The sequence below is a fragment of the Phaethon aethereus genome (genome assembly GCF_964289735.1).
Source record: "Phaethon aethereus genome assembly, chromosome: 19".
NCBI classification, from domain to species: domain Eukaryota; kingdom Metazoa; phylum Chordata; class Aves; order Phaethontiformes; family Phaethontidae; genus Phaethon; species Phaethon aethereus.
The window spans coordinates 2,077,277-2,101,532 of record NC_138595.1 but is presented as its reverse complement, the minus strand read 5'-3'; the positions used below and the strand labels follow the sequence as shown (position 1 = coordinate 2,101,532).

At 41.8% G+C, this 24,256-nt stretch overlaps 1 protein-coding gene across 1 annotated transcript in view; it reads right to left on the bottom strand.

Annotated features, from left to right (window-relative positions):
* The window catches only part of ACACA (acetyl-CoA carboxylase alpha), a gene marked incomplete at its 3' end in the record, with an annotated part of 113,249 nt that extends 106,885 nt beyond the window's left edge, over positions 1-6,364 (bottom strand). The window contains 10 exon segments of the mRNA XM_082008650.1: positions 292-462; positions 1,016-1,225; positions 1,735-1,791; positions 1,793-1,846; positions 2,543-2,649; positions 3,231-3,329; positions 4,575-4,656; positions 5,118-5,227; positions 5,459-5,597; positions 6,232-6,364. Of these exon segments, the coding sequence (XP_081864776.1) occupies positions 292-462; positions 1,016-1,225; positions 1,735-1,791; positions 1,793-1,846; positions 2,543-2,649; positions 3,231-3,329; positions 4,575-4,656; positions 5,118-5,227; positions 5,459-5,597; positions 6,232-6,357 (1,155 nt within the window). The 5' untranslated portion in view covers positions 6,358-6,364.
* Positions 6,365-24,256: the final 17,892 nt, after the last annotated feature.

Below are 24,256 nucleotides of genomic sequence, written 5' to 3'. Positions count from 1 at the left end.
GAGTCATGTATCACCTATTTGCACAGGAAGATATAGGCCATGTTTAATAGAGCTCTCTAATACGTTCTTTATAGCCTCTCCTCTATCAGTACCAAGATCTAGTCATCTGCATAACGTCAGTATGTGATCCAGTTGTAACACAGAACGCTGGCCCTGACTCACACAAGAGTTCACCCCCCTATTTTACTAAAGCTTCCGCAGAACAGGTTTTTCACGCTCAGGCCTCTTCAACATACGAAGCTTGAGTACTTCTAAAGCCTCCAGGAGCATGGGGCTTGGGCACTGACTCACCTGGAGCTGCGCTGCTGGCAGGTTAACATCAGCTACCATCTCTGTGCAGGGGTGCTCCACTTGCAGGCGGGGATTCAATTCCAGAAAGTAGAAGCTGCCATCCTGGCTGTACAGGTATTCCACAGTGCCCGCACTCACATATCCCACCATTTTGGCAAGCTTCACCGCACACTAGGATACAGGAAAAAAAGAGTATTTGATTTTCAAGCCCAATGCTCAGTTACCTGTGCTCTGTTCATCCACCCCACCCCCTTCAGGCTTTTTTGCTGGCATTCTGAAACATGCAAAAGCTTGTAACAGGGCTGAGAACTGCTCGAAGAAAAGCCTGTGGCACAGGAGTTTTGATTTCCAGCTTATTTTATTTACAATTTACAGAAGGCAGAGTTTGAAGCAGATATTTATAATGCTGAGCATTAGGCAATTCATAAAACTCCTGCAGCTTGCTTTTAATACGACAATATACATTTAAAACACACTTCCTTCCTATTTTTGGGGCACACACATTTTTGAAGGGAGCTCTACATCTGTTTGTCTACACGTGGTGGACTCATTCAGTTTTGGAAATGTGAGTGGTTGCCCACACTAAGCAGTTTAAGACATGTAGCCCTATATTGCTTCTTTAAAAGATTCAACGATACAAAACTCTTGGCAATGTCAAAAAAAAAAAAAGTCTTGCCTGTTTGGAGTCTCACAAGGAAAAGAGAGCTCGCAGAGCCACTCTCACCTGTTCCATGTGCTCAAACACCACCGAAGTCGCAATAGAAGCAGGTGCTTCCTCAATAATCTTCTGGTGCCTGCGCTGCACGGAGCAATCCCGGCCAAAGAGAGAGATGGCATTGCCGTACTGATCCGCCAGGATCTGCACCTCCAAGTGGCGGGACTGTTTGGCTAGTCTCATCACAAAGATTGGAGAGCCCGGGACTTCAGCTTGAACCTATAGCAAAGGCAGCATATAAACAGGCAGATCATTTTTTGTGAACACTTGGCTTAGTCACAATCATCCCAAGTTCATGTTTTAAATAAGGAACATCCATAGTATTTCCCCTGGGTCACTTAAGGCTGAAAAGACCCTGTGTTCACTTGTGTATGATTACAGTGCCATTTCCATTCTTCTCCGCTTTCCTAAATACACCATAAACTAAATAAGGCTCCTGTCCCTCAACATTTTTCAGTTACACTGCAGATGCCTTCCATAACTTTGATTTAGTCAGCAACTCCTACAATATTTGGACATTTGAAAACTCTGTTGGGTATGCAGATGTATTGAAATCCTACCAACATGGAGAGCAAAGAAAGCATGAACTCATGATTCAAAGTAGCCTAACAGGCTCTGATAGATAATGCAGACTGCTTCAGTTCTTTAACATTTCTAATTCAGTGCTCTCAGAAGTACCCAGCCTGAACATTTAGAAGAAGACAGTACAAATCAATGGGAAAAGTTACCTGTCTAAATAGGTTGGGGAAGTCATCTGCATTGTTAACTTTCCTGATTCCTTTTCCCTCCTCCTCCTTCAGAGGCCTTGATCATGACAGGGTAGCCAACCTCCTCAGCAGCCTGATCAAGACGGGCAGAAAAACATGGGTAAGTACAAAAAGTTAGCACAATCAAATTGAAAAGATCATTATTTCCCTGTTGATCTGTGTCCAAGCTTCCATGTCTAACTCTATTTGGCAACCAAGACATGAATGGGTTAGAAACCAAATATTCCAGTTTGAGAGGGTACCTGTATTTGGAAAAATCAGCAGTGATTTTGTGACTACAGAGAACTCTAGCCTCTGAAAGTGACCACCAAGTCTTCAGGCCATTAAATTTACAAATGCATAGAAAAGCTTTTTTGTGATACAGAAAATCATTAAGTTGGGTAACATGGAAAAAATCATATACTCCACCCCCTATCACTACAAAGAAAAATTCCCAAACCCTGTATTGTGCCAGGAATATTTCTTACTCGTACGAGGTCATGGGTCTTTATTAAAACATCTTCTTCCAGCATTAAACAAAAAACAGAAGAGAGCCCTTAATGAAATACATCTTTGTTCCCTTATTTCTTTCTCCTAATTCTCACCTAATTCTGCAGGCTGGGCCCAAAGATGATATGTGAAAGATCACTTTCCAATTTCTAATGCTCAGTTCTGAGGCTGACAGTCTAGTTGTAGTTTGCACTCCCAATAAAAATAAATTAAACCTGTAGCTCTCTCAAGATGTGCATGCAGCAAGACCTCAAATACCTTCAAAGTACTAGCCACCTACCCGCAGTCCATCATCTGCGTCTTTCACGTAGCCTTTTTCATATAGTTCCTGGGGAACATTCAAGATACGCTTCTGAAGATCATTTTCCTGCCAGTCCACTCGAAGACCTGAAATATAAGTATTATCTTCTTAGCTCATTTTGCTGCAAGTTCTCAGTGAGAACTCACAGGTCAGACATTGGTGAAACAGCAGTGTGTTTCCAGTAGTCCAGGAACTAGTCTGGAAGTATTTACAAAAGAGAGAATGCAGAACATAAACAAACGTTTCTGTTTTCTGGGGAGCAGATCTTTTCATGCAACAAATTATATCCTTCTTCATTTACCTTGTCCAATTCTGAGAACCAGGTTGTTATTTACAGTCTTTTGAAACTCTATAGAGCTTCCATGGAAGCAGAGTATTAGCTGTGTGCTCCAAAACTACCCACTAGAAAAGTAGACTGCAGAAATACCAGATATTACAGCTGTACCGGTAGACTAACAGCACATTACACAACATGTAAATTTTGCCTGACATATCCATATATATCGTAGTCACTATATCTAAGCCTCAGATAATACAAATTTGAAACTCTAAACAGATGGAACATCTCTTCAAACGCCTTTTTGTGCACAGACACTTCTTAAAGATTAATGTGTTGAAGGAAAAAAGATCAGAATGATCTTGAAAAACACAGTAATTTCCTTCTTACCACTGCCACTCCAAGGAAGAGTTGGAATGCCAGCAGTCTGAGCCACTATTGAAGAAGCAATTTTATCTCCTAAGGCCCACATTGCTTGGCTTGGAGGACCTGCAAAGAGCAAAAACAATGCATGAGAAAGACACAAGAGGTATCAGACATTAGGGAAACGGCCAGAAGTCTGATTTGGGTTCCGTGTAAGAGGGATAAATAAACAGTCTTAGCAGGGTTGCTGCATGCCACGTCTCAACTGGTATAAATCAACATTTCTGAACCAAAACAGAGAGCCAGGATCTATCTAGTATCAGCCAGGAAACTGAAGGCAAACAGACTAGAGTACTTTTGACCAAGAAGGAGGAAAAGGCACTTGAAACTACAGCAATGCAACCACAGACACATCACAATAGCTTGTTAAGTGTCCATCCTGTTAACGAAGTCCTGGCACACTCAGCTTGCAAGGACCACTCTCTGTCCATGTGTCCTCAAGCTGGACTTGCTCTCAAAGGGATGGCAGGTACTAGTAACTGGTATTAGGTGGGCACATCACATGCTACTGGAATAGTAATTCAGTGCCCTGATTTTACTTGAAATGTGGCTTGCATGGGATTTTAGTGTATGATTGGCAAGAGATTTAAACTGGAATTAAAATACAACTTTTAAATCCACTTCTCTTCAAAGGTCCAGAGTATATCTGTGGTTATGGCTCAAGACATTACAGATAAAAAGATCCGCTAGAAGTCAGAACATGATACAACTATCCCCAGGCTATGTTCAGACCATGACTTTTATCACAAGTCCATCTTTAGTTTTAAACACAGCACGTGTCCAAAACCTTATCCAATATTCAGATCCATGTGGTTCAGGAGACAAGGCTTACCGCAACAAACATCTCCAGCACTTGGTTAACTACACTGCTAACTACACCACAAACTTCATGTACTGTCCACACGGAACTCCACTCTTTCCATAAAATTGAACTACAAAACACCCTCTTATACAATGACAACAGGGACATTCAGCTTTTGGAACAATCTACTTTAACGGGAATCGTTTCACATCTTGTACCTCTCAATATTCAAAGATACGCTGGAGAACTTGCCACTCCTCCCATACAAGAACCATTTCCCAGCATATGTTCAAACCTTATCTAGTTTCGTTAGCCTTGACAATTGGAAACAGATTACGCTGTTGGACAGCATATTCTGTTGCTCTGACTACTGTAAAGAACATATCATGAATCTCACACTTGTAAACCATACCTCATGGCGCTCTCTCAGACTCAGGATTTTCTATTTCACTAAAACCACCCATCTTAAAATAAAGATTAGACATTAGACCAAAAGTGTATCTCCTCACCCATGAAAGCAATCCCATTTTTGTGGAGAAGTTCTGGTAGTTTAGGGTTCTCAGATGCATGGCCCCAGCCAGCCCATACAGCCTGCAGAAGAAAACAGCATAACTCACTCTTTGTTTTAGTAAAACAAGCAAGTGAGCAGAAATAGAAAGAATGCAGATATTTCAAGCCTCTCTTTTCCTCATTGAAAACAGCCTCATAATGTTCAAAAGCCAGACCAGCCTCCTGAACTACATGGTATGCTTAGTTTAAAGGGCTAGTGTCTTGCATCTTGTACACAAGTCAAAGAAGGCTGCCAAAACAAGCGGTTGAAGAGGAACTCAGTGTAGGCAACTGAAAGGGTGAAGGGAACCTTCTACCTCCCAGAGATATTAAGAGTAGGAAATCCACTGCATTGTAATATGCATTGCCTTTTGGTGCCAGTAAGTGTTTGTAATTTCAATTTCTTTGACCTGTCTTTTTCCCCAGAGACAACTCATTATTTAAGGAGGGAAGATTGCTTAGTGTTACCTCGTGTTTTGAAAACTATCTTTGACACTTCTCACCTGCACTGGAATCCGCTTGGCAATATCAAGAATGAGTTCCACATTTGCATAGTTGTTATTGTTCGGTCCTCCTGGAACTGGGACGTAGTGATCTGCCATTTTAATATACTCTGCAAACACAAAGAAGGTCTCATTTAGATTGCAAATCTAATAAAAGGTATTTGGTCTAAAACTCCTTAAATCTACAGTACGGGAAGTACTTAATCTCCTCCCAGGAAAATCTGTTACTTGACAGAATGGGACATGATGCAGTGGACATACATTCAACTTCTTGTGTTCCTGGGGGCACACAGGTCTGTGCAAGGAGAAGGTTGTGCACCTTCACACTCTTTACAACACACCTGCATTTGCTTTCAGATCCTCAGGAGTCACCATGACAACGAATCTGATGGCCCGCTCATTTCGAAACATCTCATAGGACCAGCGTCGGATGGATCTCATGCATTTCACTGCTGCAATGCCATTATTCGCTATCAGGACCTGAGTATATTAGAAGCAAGGGATGAGGTAGAGTCTAAACAGCACAAAACACTAAACGTTCATGAAAACGGTTTTTTCTCTAAAGACTCTTCGTCCAATTTTGGGGCTGTACAGTTTTGTTAGCCAGCATTCAATTCAGCAAGAAAATTTAATGACCAACCAGTCAATTCAGAAATCAGCTCTTGCTCAACCATAAAGATTTTAACATATTATGCTTTGTTTGGATTAAAGAGCAGAAGGACACATAAGAATAGGCATAACGAGTGGCTACGATATTCAATACCTGAAAGGAAGAGACCTCATCCATTAAATGATGATGTATTTTTAAATAATTTTCTTAGTCTTTTTTCCAGTCTACTTGTGTTATATCTGTCCATAAATCCTTCTGTATCAGCAGAAGTGCTCTAGCTCACTCAATTCTTCCCGTCACACTAAGCTAAAACAATGGGATGTTTATTTATCACATAAAAAATAAAATGCAAACACAATGTTTACAGGCAGAAGTACAACTTCCAAGTTCAGGAATATTAATATTTTGGTATCTGCAGCATACAGCCTTATACAGAGACAAGTCATAGCTCAAGGGAAAGGAACAAAATGCAATATGCTAAAGTAAAAAAGTTCAGTAACTTACCTTTTCAATAACTTTATTCCCTCCAAAACGCGTAACAAATTCCGCTGGAGAAGCCACAGTGAAATCCCTCTGCACATCAACTTTCTTCCTGTCCCGGCCTTGCTTTACAAGGTGTAAACCAGACATACTGGGCCTAAGGAAATTTGTGGGAGTCAGAAAAAAGCAACTTGGCAGTGCAGGTGTACAAAAATAGAAAAGGATATGTGAATAATTTGTAAAGTTCCCCTTGACCGTGTTCCCCAAGCAGACAAGCAGAATCTCTACTTGCCTCCAGACCACTGTGGCATCTGGTCCTCAGCTTTTACAGGGATGACTTTGTTTTTTAAATACCTTTCAGTCATCTCTCTGAAAAAGCCAGAAATTGTGAAATTTCTCCAGAAATTATCTGGAGAAATTGTGGTTAATATATAAATAGGTAAAAATATGTTCACTGTATATTGCTGCCCAACACAGAACAATACTCCACCACATTGCTTCAATTCATCTAGGAAACCTGGGAAATGACAACAAAGTTTTCTGGCTTTGGTGAAACAAGCTACTAAGATCAGATTCTATCAAGAAATCCTATTTGGGAACCACAACAAATAAGTCTCCAGATGTAAATGAGAGACTCTGCTATCATTTTACATGAATTTTCCACCACCCAGTCTTAAATATTTTCCTCAAAAGTTCTGAGCGCTAGAGGACAAATTAATCACATTACTTCCACTACAAGCAGTGAAACCAGTTTTGTGTCTGACAAGATCAGCCCTGTGCTCTGCCACTGTCTGTTTGGGAATAGGACAGTCACTTCCCTTTCTTACGCTTCAGCTTCCTCAGAAGTGACACGTGGATAAGTTACCCTTTGCTTTTGCAAGCGCTACAGCATTTGATCTGCTAAAATTTACAAAGCTGAAATTGTGAGAGGAAACTCAAATAGAAAAGCAAAGACCTGCTCGTCGCACCTTGCGTCTACCATAGTGCAGCATGACTGCAGCGATAACAAAATACTTTTTATTTTAAAGCCCCTGAAGCTTTACCTCTCAGGTCACGCCACAGTTTACTCATTTTTCTTACTGTATTTAGCGTGCTTTTCGTAACGGGTTCCTTTCCCACAAACTGACTGAAGCCCTTACCCATGCCACCATGCAGGACTACAGAACCTTTCTGCAGGAAGGAGAGATGAGTATTGGGAAGGTATTAAAAAAAACTACTCAATGCTTTGGAAAGACCCGACTGCAACCAAGGGGGTCAGTGCCACTGGAGCAGCTGGGTAACCAGCATCGGGCTGCACGCGGGCCCTGCGGGCTGCCCTTCAGCCACGGGAAGGTTCCGTCAGGAACCTCTGTCCTAAACAGCTGCTGAAGCACTGATCCCATTGAGCAACTCCACCGGGAAATGGGATGGGATGCAGCAGAAAGTGACTGAAATTGCTGGGGGAGGACACAGAGGAAAAACCAACCCAAGGACAAGCCAAGTCATGTACAACATCTAGACATCTCCTTTTAAACCCAGCCACCAAGGGCAGGTAGCCCGAGAGCTGTACCTGTGAGGTTCACTGCCCCATGTGAGGTTTGGAGCACCGTGGCTTGAACGAGCTACTGTTAGAGGTGCTTGGTGACAGCCTGAGAGGAAACACACAGATTCTCCCTCGTGTTCCCTCATAAACATGTTATGGCCTACAAAGATTTACCCATCTGGAATGCAGACCCTCCTTAGCCCTTCATCAGGAGCACAGGAACATCACAGACCAGTATTCTGACTAAAAAATTCGCTGATGAAAGAAGCCCTGGAGAAACTGTAGCTAGTACCTGGTTTAAATCCAGATGTTCTCTTACCCATAGAGTCTCTGGGTTAGAAGGGACCTTTTAAGGTCATCTAATCTATCTTTCCTAAGAACAATCATGGTAGTAACACAGACTACACTGCGCTTTGCGGTACACATTAACAAAACGGATCTTGACCCTTATCATCTAGGTCAACCTATTCAAAAAGGTATTTGCCAAATCCTGGTATAACTAACCATGGACTGTACTAGAATGAAAGGTGATCTTTCAGGTAAGGCAAGATCAGTGCCCAGCTCTGACCATAAAGACGTGTTTATCTACCACACACAGGATGGCGTGGATCCTTCCCTGCCTCTCCGCCTGTGTGCACACCATCTATTTTGGCTGTGACAGCCTAGTGTGGCACAACCCTGACTTCGTGAGGATTTCCAGAACAGCAAGAAAGCCTATTTACAGCACTTGAAATTCAGATCCTGTGTCTTCTGTTACCACATCAGTCTTTCTCTGCCACACATAAGATATTTCCATGACAAATGGCCATGCTAGTGGAGAACTTCAAAGTCTTGCAAATATTGAACTTAACTGGGAAGTGAAAACCTGTTCTAAGCACAGTGAAAGAGACCTTGAAGCAATCCATGAAGCTAAGAGTGGGAGAAGTAAAGGTAATAGGAAAAACAAGATCAACATGGGGATTTTAAAGCATGCTAGAAGAAAGCAGATGCCTATCTCCCAGTGATATTCTGGGACATAAATGGCTGTACTAGGTCAGACCAAAGTACGTCCAGTCTAGTAACTTGTCTCAAAGAAGAGCTACTGGCTGATATCCAGGGAAGGGCAGAAGAGTAAGTTAAGCGTGCAGAGGTTCTTCCCCTGTGTACTTTCCCTTCTTCCAGAGAGCTGCACTTCGGAGACAGACATCGTCACTGAACTTAAAACTTGTCCCTATCAGATAGAATTCACAAACTGCTCTGTGATAATCTCAGACCAGGAATTGAAGGACAGGAGCCAACAGGCAAGAAAAATAGGAAAGGTGTAGTTAAGGTGGAATTTCTACTAAATTCATGTATTTGAAGAGGGTCAGAATCTATGGCATGGCAAGGAAGGAGCAGAGTCCAACAAGTGAGACAGGTTTATTCATTGGAGTTTTATTGAGAGCAGTCTCAATATAAAATAGAAAAAAAGATAGAAATCTTGAGGTCAGAATTTGTGAACACGTATGAATGAACTATCCTGTCAAGTTGAAGTTACTACGCACATAAAGATACTGCTACAGATAAAATGTCAACAAAACCAGAGGTTCATCATCCAGAATAATGCACAAACACTTGTTGATAAGTATAGTTCCATTTAATTTGTGACAGTAAGCATACTAAGGACATTAAGTTTATTTACTAATAGCAGCAGGCTGCACATTATAATCAAAAGAGGAGATACTTTTTCTTTTTGCAGGGTAAGATGAGGTAGAATTTGGGCAGCAAGGAAGAACGAACACCGAGCTCTAAACAAAACAGAATAAATGCTGAGTTAGTAACAGTCATCCCTGTTAATCACCAGGTCACAACTGCAGTGTTTTGCTCTGTAGGAACTTTCAAAATGCTCATCTATCCTTCAGTTTATAGAGGTCAGAAGTTGACCAGAATCTCAAACTTTAACACTGATTCCCCAACTAAAATGTATTCTAGCATCTTTCTTACAGCCTGCATGCACAGATACCTCACAGTCACTGGTGAGGTTTCAGAGGATAAAATTAACATGGAAAAATATCAGTATGCATTTCCAGTACAGCATGCCCAACTGCCTCAGTCCAAGACGGCCGCTGCTCCCAGGAGACAATCATATCTGCAATTCTTACCTTTGCAGCATGTGATATCTCATTTCCTGACTCTGCTCTGCAGAATCCTCCATGCTCTCTCAGTGAAGGAATTAACAGATTTCAGGCTTGCTTATGACTTGTCTAATATAAATAGCTGCTGCTATTTTATTTTTTTCAATACCGCAGCTCAAAATCCAGCAGAAGAAAGCTGCAAAGAGCCCCTTGCACTCATGCAATTCTCCTTGAAGCAGTGGCACTTCCCAGATTGCTTCAATCTTTTAACCTTTGTCCCTTGCTTTCCACCACCCCTCTCTCTCAGTCACTCTTCCTGTGACGCAGCATGCACAGAGAGGGTAGCAGCTTCCCCCTTCTGCGTTCAGAGGAAAGCAGCTGATCAGGAACGAGAGAAAATGATCTACAGGTTACGTAATCAGGCTTCACCCACGGCATCGCTGCTGCAGCCCACGCGATGCACAGCGGCCGTTCGCAGCAACGGTCAGCCCCAGTTCACGCTCCCCACAGCGGGGGTCACGCGTGGAAGCGCAGACCGCACAGCTTCCCCGCACGCTCCGTCAGCGTCCAGAGGAAGCCTGCGCCGCTGGCCACACAACTGCGCCGGGAGCCGGCGAGCACCTCCTCAGCAGCTAGCTTTGCGAGAGCAAAGGAGCAACTATAGGGGCTAATAAGCCTGAAGAATTCAATCAACACGTAGGATTTAATATCAGATTTTTTCTTGGGGGGGTGGGGGTGATAAGGAAAACGTTTCCAGGGCTGCAGAGAAGAACGTCAGATGCAGAGTTTGTAGAGGCACACAGAGCACAGTGGTGACCCAGACATGAGACAAGAGATCGCTCGGGACACCAGCTCAGAACCTGGAGATCCTGGACAAGTCACTAAGTTTTCTGTGCCTCTGTTTCTCCACATATAAAATGGAGATGAGATTACTGCAAGTGCTATTAGAATAAATATCCTCACAAGCAAAGTGCTACAGTACTGCAGGGTCCAAAAACATCCCTGGAGAAAGGAAGACTGTTTACTCAGTATTGAGCACGTGCAAAAACATAAACTGCAAATTTGGGGTTAGGGAAAGGATAAGCAAGGGCAATGACTGCAGCAGTAGAGCGATGATCAAAGCTGGGTTGGAACTAGACACAGCAACTGGATTATATCTTTAAATTTGAGGACATCTAGGTCTGTCCTGGCATAGGGCCATATCCAGGTAGCACAGCTTTTATTTGATACACACACATCCCAGGAGTCTGAGGAAAAGCCATGCAGTCACCCAGGAGGGGATCACTTAAAAAAAAAAAAGGAACAAGTACCCAGAGGAAAAGTGTCACATTAACAGGATGACAGTATGCAACCTTGAGCCCTGAAGGGCAAGGTGAGGTCACTGCAGGAGCCAGGGAACTAAGAATAGTGCAGGAGATATGAGGGATGACCAACAGCAAGTGCCATGTGTCTGATAAAGTGCAGGCAAACAATTCTGTGCAGATCCAATTTCTTCAAGCATTGTCAGCAGAAGGGTAAAGGGGACAGCGACACACTGTGGCAGTGAAGAGGGCAGTCACAGTGGAAATAAATCTCTTCACCAGGCAGCAGAGACATGAGGTACCAGGGAAAGAACAGAGTTTAAACGAACAAAAAAACCCCAACATTATACACCTACCTAATAACCAAATGCCCTTCTCACCTGTCAGCCTTAGTTTCCTCTTTGAAGAGCTACTCCAACTACCAAACTATTGAAGTACACCGGAAATTTAATTCATTTTAAAACAGAAGCATGTAAGAAAAAGCAACTTGTCTTGAAGTATTTTCCAGCACTGGCTCCATCTTGAGAGACCTCCCTGCCGCACCACTTAGCCAGGAGTGGCACAGATCCCCGCTCCCACCCCATCAGAGAGATTTGGGGTCCCCGCCTCCCACACCATGGAAGTCTGCTCTCCCAGGTTCTCCAGGCTCCTACTTCCCTTCATCTCTACAGGGAGGCTACCACAAACCCACCATTTCACCAGTTCCAAACAAGGGATCGTAAAGGTAGAGAATCAGGAACCTACATACTCTGTGTGATAAAATCTGTGTCACTTTCTCTGTTGGTCATCACTATGTAAGACCAGCAAATCCCAACAGACATTCAGTGACTCTACTGGGTATTTATTTCATGTAGGAAATAGTCTATTTTTCAAAATAAAATACATGCATGATCTATGGTTCCATTAGACTTACTCAGGTTTTGACCCCAATTTGCGATTAAAATTTATACACAGTATAACTGAAATTTTATTTTTCAGTTTTTGTGAAAACGGCTTCCCAAACATTTGCCTCTGCTTCAAAAACACCCCACCCACAGTCCCCAATCCAAACAGTTTCTGACCGTCGTAGCTGCAAGGAAACAAATCCTACATCTACACACAGCTTGATGTTAGAGGAGCAGCTTCGGAACTGGTTAAAAATATTCACCGTGCCTTCCATCAGCTGAACTCACTGCTGTGAAATCAATGGACATGATTTGCTGCAACATCCCTACAAAAATATGCTACGCAAGGATCCGTCATTCTGATACAATACTTACCATCAACACGCACACACTACAAAGCTCTTTTCCTAAACGTAACACTATTCAGAACACAAATGGCAAATACCATATGAAAACCTTCCCCCTCTTTAGACCCTAGGCCTGCTGTTAGACAAAAGGAAAGCCTGCGCAGCTCTCCTCTGTTCTAGCCTCCAAGGAAAAAAAAAGCATTCATTACAGACACGTACCTGACGCACATCGCAGCTAGGAGCCTGCATTGATCCCAGCACTGTAACATGCCAAGTGCTATCAGTGACGTAGCAGTTTATTCCGAAGGCAGTGATGCATTAGCTGGCTTGTTTGAAAGGCAGCCTTAAGGAGACTGCAGCACATACACACATGCACACACACACACCCCTCGAGAAAGGATTTTTTTTTTTCCCCCTCTACCCTCTGGATTAGGCCTGTAAAGGGTGTGGAGAGAGGGCAGCTTTCATCATCAATTTGGGCTTTATGTTTTGTAAATATGTAAGCGCTGATGTGAAAATGTATCTGATCTGCGTGGTAAGACTCAAGCCAGTTGAAGCATCTGTAAGATCTGCTCCGGTTTTAGATCTGCCCTTGCAACCTACTTCACAAAAAGGCAGAGAGAAAGAGCAAGCATGTCTGTAAACGATCAAGCAATGCAGAATTCTGCAGCTGGAGTAAATGGTTCACTGTCTCGGGTAATAGGCACTGGGAGGCAGCAATCTGGACTTATTCAAAGACAGTTTTTGCCTGCAATTTTAAAGAGACAGAAACAGTTGGCTTGAATGCAAGCACTGCCAGAAATCAATGCTTCAACCTATAAATAAAATGGGGAAAAAAAAAAAACAAACAAACTCAACTCAGCTCTGACAAAGGATGGAGCCTACAGATTTCAGGAAATTAAATAAAGGATGCGGCACAAAAAACAAAAGCAGCCCTCTCCCTGCTCCCTGGCTAAATAACTTCACCTACATGCTAACGCAGATTTTGAACAGCCATCAAGGCAGGTCTTTAGCCTAAAGCAGCAACTTTGATTCCAAAACTACAGAGCCCAAACTGGCACAAGCTGATAGGATTCCTCTCAAATAACCAAGTACCAAGAGTTGCAACAGATGCAGATTTTAAGTGCTGAACACTTGTTTGTCAGGTATTTTCTTCTCCTAAACCACATGCCTGGCTTTTTATCTGCCATGCCGCATGCATTTTAAACTGGACCATACCCACAGGGCACACGCACCTAATCCTGGTGTTCCTTCCAAGTTCCAAAGCAACATCACAGCTGTTACTGTGGGAGGGAACCTGATGATTTAAAGCTCACTGAGCTCCTCTGGATCACACACTCTTACGCACTCACTCCTGAGGCTCTTCAACATACCCCATTCCCTCCAACTGTTCCTTCCAAGGTATTCTGCACTCAACTTTGAGTCTCATGCTCAACGAGCCTCTAGCCTCCTACATGCTCCAAGCCACTTCCTTCTCCTTCAAATTTATCTTTCAGAACCCCTTTCTTCATCATGTCCTTCCCACTTAGACCCATGGCACCAAATTTTGACCCCTCAAAAATACCCAATAAATCCAAATGTCAATCCAAATAAATAGCCACATTTAAACTGAACTGATATCCGTACTGCAGTTCCTAAAACCACAAAGTACTGAAAGATGTTTACTTTTACATCCTCACGAAGTACAAAATTCCACATATTCCTGGCACAATGGCCTAACACTCTCCAGGTCAAGCCCTGCCACCAAGACAAAAATTAACAACAGTAGAAGACAGTTCTGGAACTGAGAAAACTACAAAAATTGTCATTTTTGGCAGGGGAGCCTTCCCAGTGCTCTTTGACAAAGTTCAAGTGTTGAACAGATCTGATCTGCACGAACCAGAGAATGTATCTTTTTTAACAACCAGAATTAAGGGGGTAGGTTGGGGAGTTTTGCATAAAATTTATTACCAAAAGAGGTTTTGCCTAGAGTAAGAGAATCCTGTACAGAAAGCATGGTGCAGCCATTTCAGCTAATAGTCTTACAGAGTTACGATATGGAGTCAAGAGGTCCAACTTATTCCTGGGGTTTCTTTGCCTTCCTTACCTAAAATAAAGTTTAATGACACTTCCCCTTCTCCCAGATTTGTTGCAAGCCTACATTCACTGAGAACTCCTCCTGCAATCACTGAAGGTACAAGCACTAGGCTGTGAGGGGATTCTGCAAAAGCACTTGTCTTTGAATGCCTTTGCTACATGTCCCAAAGTGGGTAAAAAGCAAAGGCATTCAGCAAGATACAGGAGGGTGCTCTAAAGTATTCTGATAGGGACAAAGTATACTTCGTTATCTTTTCAATTAGAAATATCAGATAAGTAAGCAAGCAGGAGATACTGTCACCACTGTGGTACCTCAGCCAGCTAATCTTTGCAAAATCTCCCTACAAACTACAGAATTTAGAGATGACATTTCCCATGTTAGCTGAGGTCAAATGAAGTAAAATATGTGTTACACCAAAACAAGACGAATGCTACTTTTGAGAGGTATTGAGATCAAAAATCCTTTAATGTGCTCACTAATCAGAGTAGCTTTCAGAGAAGAAAAAAGTTGTAATTCACAGGTTATCAGTATAACCCAAAACAGCTAGGAATCCAAAACACTTTACAAGTTTCCTCTTTTTCAAGAGATACAGGAGGAAATTCAGCTTTTCACTCCAGCTGATGAAGTTCAAAATATAAATCACAACATCACTCACTGGCAGCAGTGGTAACAAAAGGAACTAAATCCTTTGTTTTGGCAGGAGTTCCTTGAAAATGCGCAGCTTTAGTTCAATGACTTGCAGAAACATGCAACAGTATCGCTCTCCTCTATCTGCTAAGCCAACAGCAATTGATCATATGCAAAGGAAAATGTCTCAGCAAGCAGCGTGTAATTCCAGTTTCATTAACGGCCCTCTGGTCTGTGAGATGCAAACCCATACAAGTCACCCTACACAAAAACCTCAGCAGCACCAAGGCAACTGATAGCCCAGGCGGCAGAGCAAGAGGAGGAGCCTTCATCTCCCGCAGCAGTCCCACAGCCCGGAGTACGCAGAGAGCTGGAACGGGAAGGAATCAGTTCAGCAAAGGAGAAATCCTTCCTGGTGCAGCTGGGCCAGCCTCGGACACAGCAGTGAAAGCATCAGCCTTGCAGACACTAAAGCGTACTTGTACTTCTATGCACACAGTTGTGCATAAAATTACAGCAACACTTATGATTTTACAAGATCAACGCTCTACAGTGTAATCTCCCAACCACGAACAGTTGGACTGGAAAGGAGTTTTTTAAAATTCAAAACAAGCTCAGAAGGATCCTTTATTTCTTTTAGTACTCTGTGCAATCACTCTACGACTGGCTTCTAAGCAGACACCCTGTCCCAGTGCCAGGCTGGGCGTGCTCAACACACTACTATCTGGACTAAAATTGAGGTGTTCTTCCAAAATTACTCTAATAGATAATTAGTTCCTCTTAAGCATCTCAGGAATTTATTGAGACTATTTACTAAGAAGTCCAAATACTGTTAGGTAGGAAGAGCTAAAGTCTCTGTGGGCATAATATCAGAGGTAAACGCTGAGCTACTTGCAAAAATTTGGCTTTCAGTTGATGCAAGTGGATTGTCAGTTGACTTTGTACACCCATTTCATTACTTATGAAATCAGAGCCCTGATGTATAAATACCAGAAGATATGCAGAATTTATTCTATTTTAAACAAGAATTTCATACAAGATATTATCTTTGAAGCTAGGAATTAAATTTAACAATAGTGAAGAACAATTTATTAAGCAAAATAAATAGAACCCAAAGTAGTTTCCAAGTGGCATTTATAGAAGAGTTACTTAATCTACCACTAAAACTTCAGAAAAAGGGCATAGCAGCTGTTCAACAGCTCACTACACAAGAAGCAAAAACTGTACCCCAACACGACTACTGCCTTTGGTTGGAAGTCCTGACGGAAATTTCTGAACTCAAAGACAACACAATTATGACTGGAAGCAAGAAGATTACGAAAAAATAGCATGCTTGGTTTTATTATCTAAAGGCGCAAAATACAAAAAAGAGTAGATTTAGTTGATGTAAAGGGTAAACATGTGATGTTTACATCTGATGTAAACAACTGGAGTATTTTAAGAACACTTGTTTCCAATGTTAGGTACCATAACTAAGAGTGAGGAGGACAGTTACATGATTCTTATTACTGATATTCTTTAAATAAAGCACCACAACAAACAAGAAAAAAATCAGAACATTTTAATCTGTACGGTTGCTCTTCCAACACAGAATTTCTGTTAAGCATTGATGTACCACCCACCAATTTAAAGTTCACTAGCAGAGCATGGCTTTCACAATCCTATGAAGTAGTAGCCAACTGGCACAATCAAAGGTCTTCATAGATCTCTAGCATATGGAAGCCTGTATTGTACACCCTGTCCCAGCAAGATTGTCTTTAGCAACAGCATAAACACTTAACAAGATCAATAAGATGATAGATGGAACAGCACAGCGCACACACACTCTGCATGCTCAAATGAAGAAACATGAGTTGGCATACAGACTACTGCTGGGTCAGGATATATCGATTAGACATCACAGCCCCGTCAGACGATAAGGCTTCAGCAATATTTTCCAGCTCAGACAGGAGACCTGCAATCTCAGGTACTGCACATACGCCAAACAGTCTACTGAAACATCTCTGCTTCATGAACGGGCAGTGTGATGTCACTTTTTATGGGGCTCTGAGAGCAAGAGAGAAGCAGCAATGCCTGTTACTACAGGACAAGAGGCTCTCAGATGACCAGATGTGATGCAAGGCACGACTGCCACGAGACTCCGACCGTGGCAGCAGAGGCTCAAGCACCTTTCACAAAGATAGTTAATTTGGCCTCTACTAGAGTGAGTTTCTTTGCTATAAAATAGCATGAACAGGACAGTTCATGAGAGCTGACGACCAAGGAAGAGCATTTCTAATTATCACAGACATTTTAGTATTGACATAGTGCTCCTCAGAGGGGTGAAAATCTGCTTGGGATGTCAAGGTAAGTGCTGGAACAGATGCTGCACAAAAGGTACAAACATCACTGGCACTGAATGTTATGGATTAGACAGTTTTACAGTCAGCTTCCACAAAGCAACAAAATGGAGTTTAGAGGAGAAAGGAAGTTTTAACTCTCTAAACTTTAGTGATCTAGAGTATGAGAGGAAAAAAACAACTTGATCAGATGGCTGACAACCCTACCTCCCAGCTGTCCTGTGCTATAAGAAGAAATCTCTTCTTTCCAGCCATCAGCTGAGATGTCAGCAACAGGCTGACAACTACCTGACAGGCTCTATGAAGAGGTAAAAGAATAGTTCAGGTACACTCACAAACCCTTTTTCACCTGACTTAATCCTGGATTTTAAACATAATTGTTCCCTGAGAAGGACTTCTCTGCAGCAAAGCCCCTCACCTCAAATACAAGCCATCTCCATCTTCAGTTGACCAAAATTTCCTGTGTGAAACTAATCAGCAAAGTTTTTTTGGCAATGTCTTCAAAAATATATGCTCCCTTGGACCTGCACCTTGTTTGACCCACTAGTCAAACAGTACATAACTCCCCGTGAATTTATCTTTGTCACTTCAGAAAGTGTTGTACCTTTGTGGTTACCAAAAGGAACCTGGACACAAGAATAGCTGTGTTCCACTAACTCGCTGTCACAGAATGACTTCATGCAAGTTGCTGAACTTGTCTGTCTCAGTTTCTCCATCTGTAAACATTATCTGGAAATGTTTTGATGAAAGGGACTACCATCCTGGAAAACTACTTCAATTCATCTCACTTTATCTTAGAAAAACAGCCTATAATGCTGCAACTTTTTTTATTTGAATTGGCATTTCTCTCCAATTTAACTGAAAGTCAAGTACCCTCAAAAGAGAGTGCCAAAGTAAGCAAGTTACAACAGAGGTGCTCAAGGTTGCACACCTATTGCATTATAGCTCTCCAACGCCAGGCAGTGTCCTAGAAGTTGCTTGATTTTCTGGCTCTTCTATTGTCTGTTTCCACACTAATGGTCATGTGTTCATCCAGTTTCTTCTGTTCCTAAAATATACATAGTTACAGGGCTAGATCTTTTCCTGCTTCAAAATCACCTTTTGTGCTGCCAAATTATTATAACTGTCAGTCTTTGGAAAGATAATCCCTTTTAAATTTGCTTTAAGATTTTATATCTGTTATATTAATGCCAGCTGGATAAGCATGTCCAGCAGTATGACCATAACAACACTGTAAAATAAAGTATCCCCCTTCTGCCCCAACACAACCCTAGTCTGCTACTATTTTTTTTCAGAGGACGGATCCCTAAAGTGGGAAGGGAACCATCAATAAAAGGACAGATTAAAATTCCTTAATCTGCACAAGCAAAGAAATCAGCAAAATAGAAGAACAAGATGAACAGATTAGCTGGTCATATAAACATCTACTACTGGTCAGTAAAAGCCAGAAGACTATTTGGAACCAACCATTGCTTCAAAAGCACAAAGTAAAGGTAGTGAGAGATTGTTCAGTAAAAACTATAGTGGGATTCAGACTGTCCTGTGTGTTCCTGGAATGGGATGACACCTGTTAAAAAAGCAGGCAGAAAGAGCAAATCAAGAGGAAGCTCTTCCAGATTTAGTTCTGACCACTGGAAGGAACTGCTGGGAGATCCCAGGTCTGAAAGGCACCAGAAAAACCAATCACCAACCTATTCGTAAGCAACTAGCAGACAAAAAAGGAATTAAGTTATATCCAGCTGGAAGATGTCAAGGACAAATCTTTCCTAAAGAAAAATGCATCCCCTTCCTTACAGACTAAAAAGGCTTGCAAACTGGGGCCTATCATTTGCTGCAGTAAATTCAGACATTCAGAAGACTTTTGACACTGTCCGAAACAGTTTGATTTTCATAAATCAAACAAGTATACATGAAACAACTGTAAGGTAGCTGGAAATTCATCGACGGTGGTGAGCAACTGTTCTGTTAAACTAGAAGGATGCAAGAAAGTGAGGGCTTCGGTAAGGATCCATTCTGCCACCACCACAGTTTAACATTTTCTTTTAAATTTATCAGTTATGAGCTTACCACGAAACTGGGAATGACTGAAGATGCTTTGGAATCAAGAATCTATTTCTGAAGGAATTTGACAAGGTGGCAAAATAACCCAGGATGAGCAGCTGCAACTCAGTAGCGACAAGTGCAATATACAGCTAGTATAACTTTATCAATATTCAGTATAGTGATTGCTCGTTGACTGCTGCTCCCCTGTGTACAATGCCTCCTCGCTCAGGTGTGTACAGCTCTGGGAACCAAACCTCCTGGAACATGGGAAACAAATGAAGGGGACATAGAAGAGTGAAGCAAGGCTGATCAGACGCCGAGAAACCGTGATCTGTACACACACTGAAAAGTACAAGATACCTAACCCGTAACAGAGACAATCCCAATGGGTACATCCCACTAGTGGTATGCAAATCAGCAACACCATAAAAATAAAGGGGCATTCTGACAAGCAAATATTAACACCACGATCTCGAAATCCCAACTTCATAGTTCATTTGAGACATCAAGAATTAGGAGTAGGAGTGAAAGTGCCCTTCCTCCAGCTGTGAGGCCAACATCCCCCTGAGATACAAGCAGCAGATACCATATTAAGCCTTGACTTATCACCACTTTGCAGGATACCAATCTTTAACTACCAAAAAAATTTTCTCCAGCCAAAACAAAAAACATTTCAAGTGGTATGGAGTCACTGATCTTAGCCAGGGGTCCTGCCAATTCTTTGGCTACATGTTAAACAGCAAATCCCATACAAAGACAAAATAAGCAAATAATGTCCTTGTTCTCAACAAACATGGCCCATCTAAAACTTATACACAACTTTAAAGATCTGACAGCACGTTTCCATTTTCTGAAAGCCAGGACAAGAGACAGGCAGTATAAGCAAGGCCACCATAACACTCAACACTCTGAAAGGTGCTTAAGGAATTCAGGCACAGGTATTTCATTAAAACCAATAGAAAACAGAAGGTTTTGACACAGATAAACATACAAGTCGTCATTTTGAAACAGAATGCCGGAATGCCTTGACACAATAAAAACATTTAAGGTCAAACCCAGACATAAAGTTGAATCTTTGGATTATCTTTGGAATGGATGGGGTAAAGACAGAAGACTGAATATGAGCACTATTTTATCCATACCTCATATGACTTGCCAGGCCATCTTGAGCGTTAGAAAGTCCTAGATCTGAAAGGGAATCTGAGCAGACAGATACAGGCGACAAAGACCTCTCTTTCTCCTCTAGCAGATCAAGTTTCACCAAGGAGCTCGTCTCATCTTCTGAGTTATCCTCTGACACAGAGCCAATAATAAAACGAGAGTGAGGGTTCATGTCCAGGGGTTTAGTGGGTTGGGAAGACTCTTCCATGGCTCCTACAAATTGGGCTCTCAGCACTGTAAGGGTCAAAAGAAAGCAAAAAAACAAAACCTGAGGTTAATACCTGCTATTGCAGAACAAAGAAGAAGACAAAGCAGGGTTCACTTCTGATAAGAAATGCAATGTTAAAACACCATAGCTGAACCCAGATAGGAGTCCAGGATCCATAGCATCATTTACTGCTATTCAAATGATGGATTTGATTGGTCAAAAACACCCTTTTCCCCAGCCTTGCCAGGTGTCACCTCTTTTTTTCAGAGGACTTCATGTTTCTTAGGATTCTTTTAGGAATCTGAGCTTATCTACCAAACACTGGGGAGCAGATACAGTATACTGGCCAGCAGCCTCCCAGTCAGGCAGGGCTAGGCAAGACCTAAGATCTGTTCAGCACATAAGCCCACTTCCAACTGTGGTCAGCAGCAGACACTTGGTCAAGAGAAGAAGAAGAAGCCAAACATATAGTTTGCCTCCCTAAAATATGATCTCAGCTTCCCATGCCAAGAGCTCAAGCACATCTCAAGCGAGAATTGCTACCTTTGGGCTTAATGGCATGAAAACTTTCAACTGAGGCAAAGAGAGTAATGTTAAAGTTTTCACTTAGGGAAGCATTCAGAGACTCTGGAACAACTATAGGATTAACTGAGTATCTTATATAAAAAACAATTCTCTAAGAGTTGTATATACACATAACAAGTATAACATAAGCAGCAACTAATTTTAAGCTTTGTCCACATACTGTTGTGCCATGTGCTTTATCCTTAACCTGAAATGTTCAAGCTGTAGGAAGACTTCAATCTTCAAAGTTCATTCAAGTCTGAGGATAAGTCACCACCACGATGACTTTAACAAATCTAATAACTGTCAAAGGGAAAGTTCTCACTCCATTCATACCTGCCTCTGCCCTTCTCCACCTCTACGTGCTCACATTGCCTGCTCCTCACCGGCTCTGCTGCTTTCCAGACCACCCTCTGACCTGATTCAACAAAATCATCAGAACTGCAACCAACAAAACAAGATCATTTCCTGTGAGGTTAGCAAGTGGAACTGGAGCAGCAAAGGGAGCAAATGGGAAGATACTGTTAAGGAATGATGGGGACAGAAACAAAACCTCCTTTTTTGGCAGCAGACTGGCTCAGCCATCTTCTGTAACTTCACCCTGACTTTAACCTCTTGGTCCCAGATCATCCATGTCAATTAGGGGATAGTATCTACTTTATGGTAATATACTGAAACTTACTGGCATGATTTACAATTGTCAGAAGAAAATATGAAAGTTCAGGTCTCCATTTTCCATTAACAAAATCATTGCATAGAGAGAGAAGAATCTCTTAATATGGGGAACTGTATATCAAAAATTCAGTGTTGTTCCAACAAGGAAAGAATGCATTTTCTTCAAAATTTAAAAAATAATTACAACTGAGAAAGAGCATGACAGACTGAGAAAACAAAGGAGCACCTCACAGCACAAAGACAGGCAGGATGGGGACTAAACATTTGATACGCCCTACTCTGCCTGACTTTGATGCACCTATATGATAATGACACACAGCTGGAAATCACATCACTACAAAATTAGGAATGCACTAACCTCTTGTTATTCTTGCAATCTGAGCAGTTACCCACTTCCAAAACGAACTGGAAAAGAAAAGAATTAACAGGTAAATATTATTATTATGAAGAATACTCTGCGTGTGTTTTCCCGACTATACCAAAACTGTCGTGAAAAAAACAGAGGTACAAAACAGACTAGATTGCTTGCTCCAGGTCACAGAGTAAACCAGGATCCGAACCTGCAATGTCCAATGAACTGCCAAGTCAAGCCGTGGCTCCTCCTGCTAGTCCATCGTTCTGGCAACTTCTGAGCAACGTTACCACACATCAGATCATTCCACATATATTTGAGTTTTGTTTCTAAAAGAAACTACGCTTTGTGGCAGTCCTACCAATTTATGTCGAACTTTTTTTTCCCCTGTCAACTTCTGAATCTGCTGGCTGATTCCAGCCGAATTTGATGATCAGGAGTAAATCCCAAAGATAATTAGGAATCTCATGAAAAACTGGTGGCTAGAAGACACTGCTGACATACCATATTTTTACATGAAAAAACACAATAGTTTACCTGCAAAACAAACTGTGATACAGCAATACAGACAAAGACAAGACGTGGGACATTTATCTCAGGGCACCATTCTCCCAAGAGGTACTTCACTATGCAGCAAGGACTGTTTTGATACCCTTAACTCTCACACCACACTGACATCCTAAACCGGTGGGAAAACCTCGTCAGTCCTGCTAATTATAGCCATGTTATGCCAAGTACAGGGATGCAGCATAATTGGTTTGATATGAACATGACAGCTTTCATCCGGTACACAAGCAAAACTGGACCATGTTATAACACAAATAGGACATGATCATAGTTTTAATTAGAGCACAGACAAGGAATTTATAGACAGTGCAATCCTTAAACACCATGCTCTTTTCTTTTCATCAGTAACTGAGAATTAAAAACTGATCCAACTGGCTTATGCACTTTTACCATGAATGTACTTGGCTGAATTATTTAGATCAAACCCTGTGTTGACATCCCTACTCCTATAAACTCCAGTTTCACTGGGGCCACGAGCAGTTCATTTTACAGAGAGACGTACTTAACCATTTTATGACTAAAAGCCACAAATATAGGCATTAAAAGGGTGGATCCATCTGCCTTTTTTGAGGGTACAGACGGAGAAGAAGGGGAAGCATGACTGTAAAGTCTGCATACCTATCTGTGATGTGCAGAAATTAAACCATACAGGAAGATTTCTTTAACTGAGGTACTTGGGCAGGACTTGTAGCTCAGATAGCACAAAGTTTAATGAAATTTTGTTTGCACATATAAACATGAAGACAATATTTACATGTATATTTATCCTGGCATCAGATCACTCCTAGAGAATTTCATCCAGACAGATTTACTGTAGGCACAATTATCAGCGCTGAAGATCTGGTATACAGCCAAACTAACTTCAACCCTTTCTTAATGAAGAAAAACTCCTTCTAATTTCAAGAACTTACAATGAGCAAGTTTCAAGGGTGGTGTTTTTTTTTCCTAAGCAGAGAAGGAAATACAGGAACAGACAGTGAAGCGTTTCGCTCAAGCACTCCATGTGAAAGCATCAAACCAGTGCCAAGGCTCCTGATCCCCAATGACACGCTCAAACAACTTGGCTCAAACATCTTGTTTGTACAACTCTGTTCAAAAGCAGTTAGTTATCCATGAAGCCCCATTTGAGTCCACTTACCAATGCACTTCCAACCCCTTGTAGTCCAGTCCCAAAGTCATGAGTTCTGCTAATGTTTTGCAATCAGCTGGTAACTCAACATTGCATTGAATTAGACATTAGCTCAGCTTGTTCTCAGCATGCTGAAATTCATTATTCATATTTAAATTAA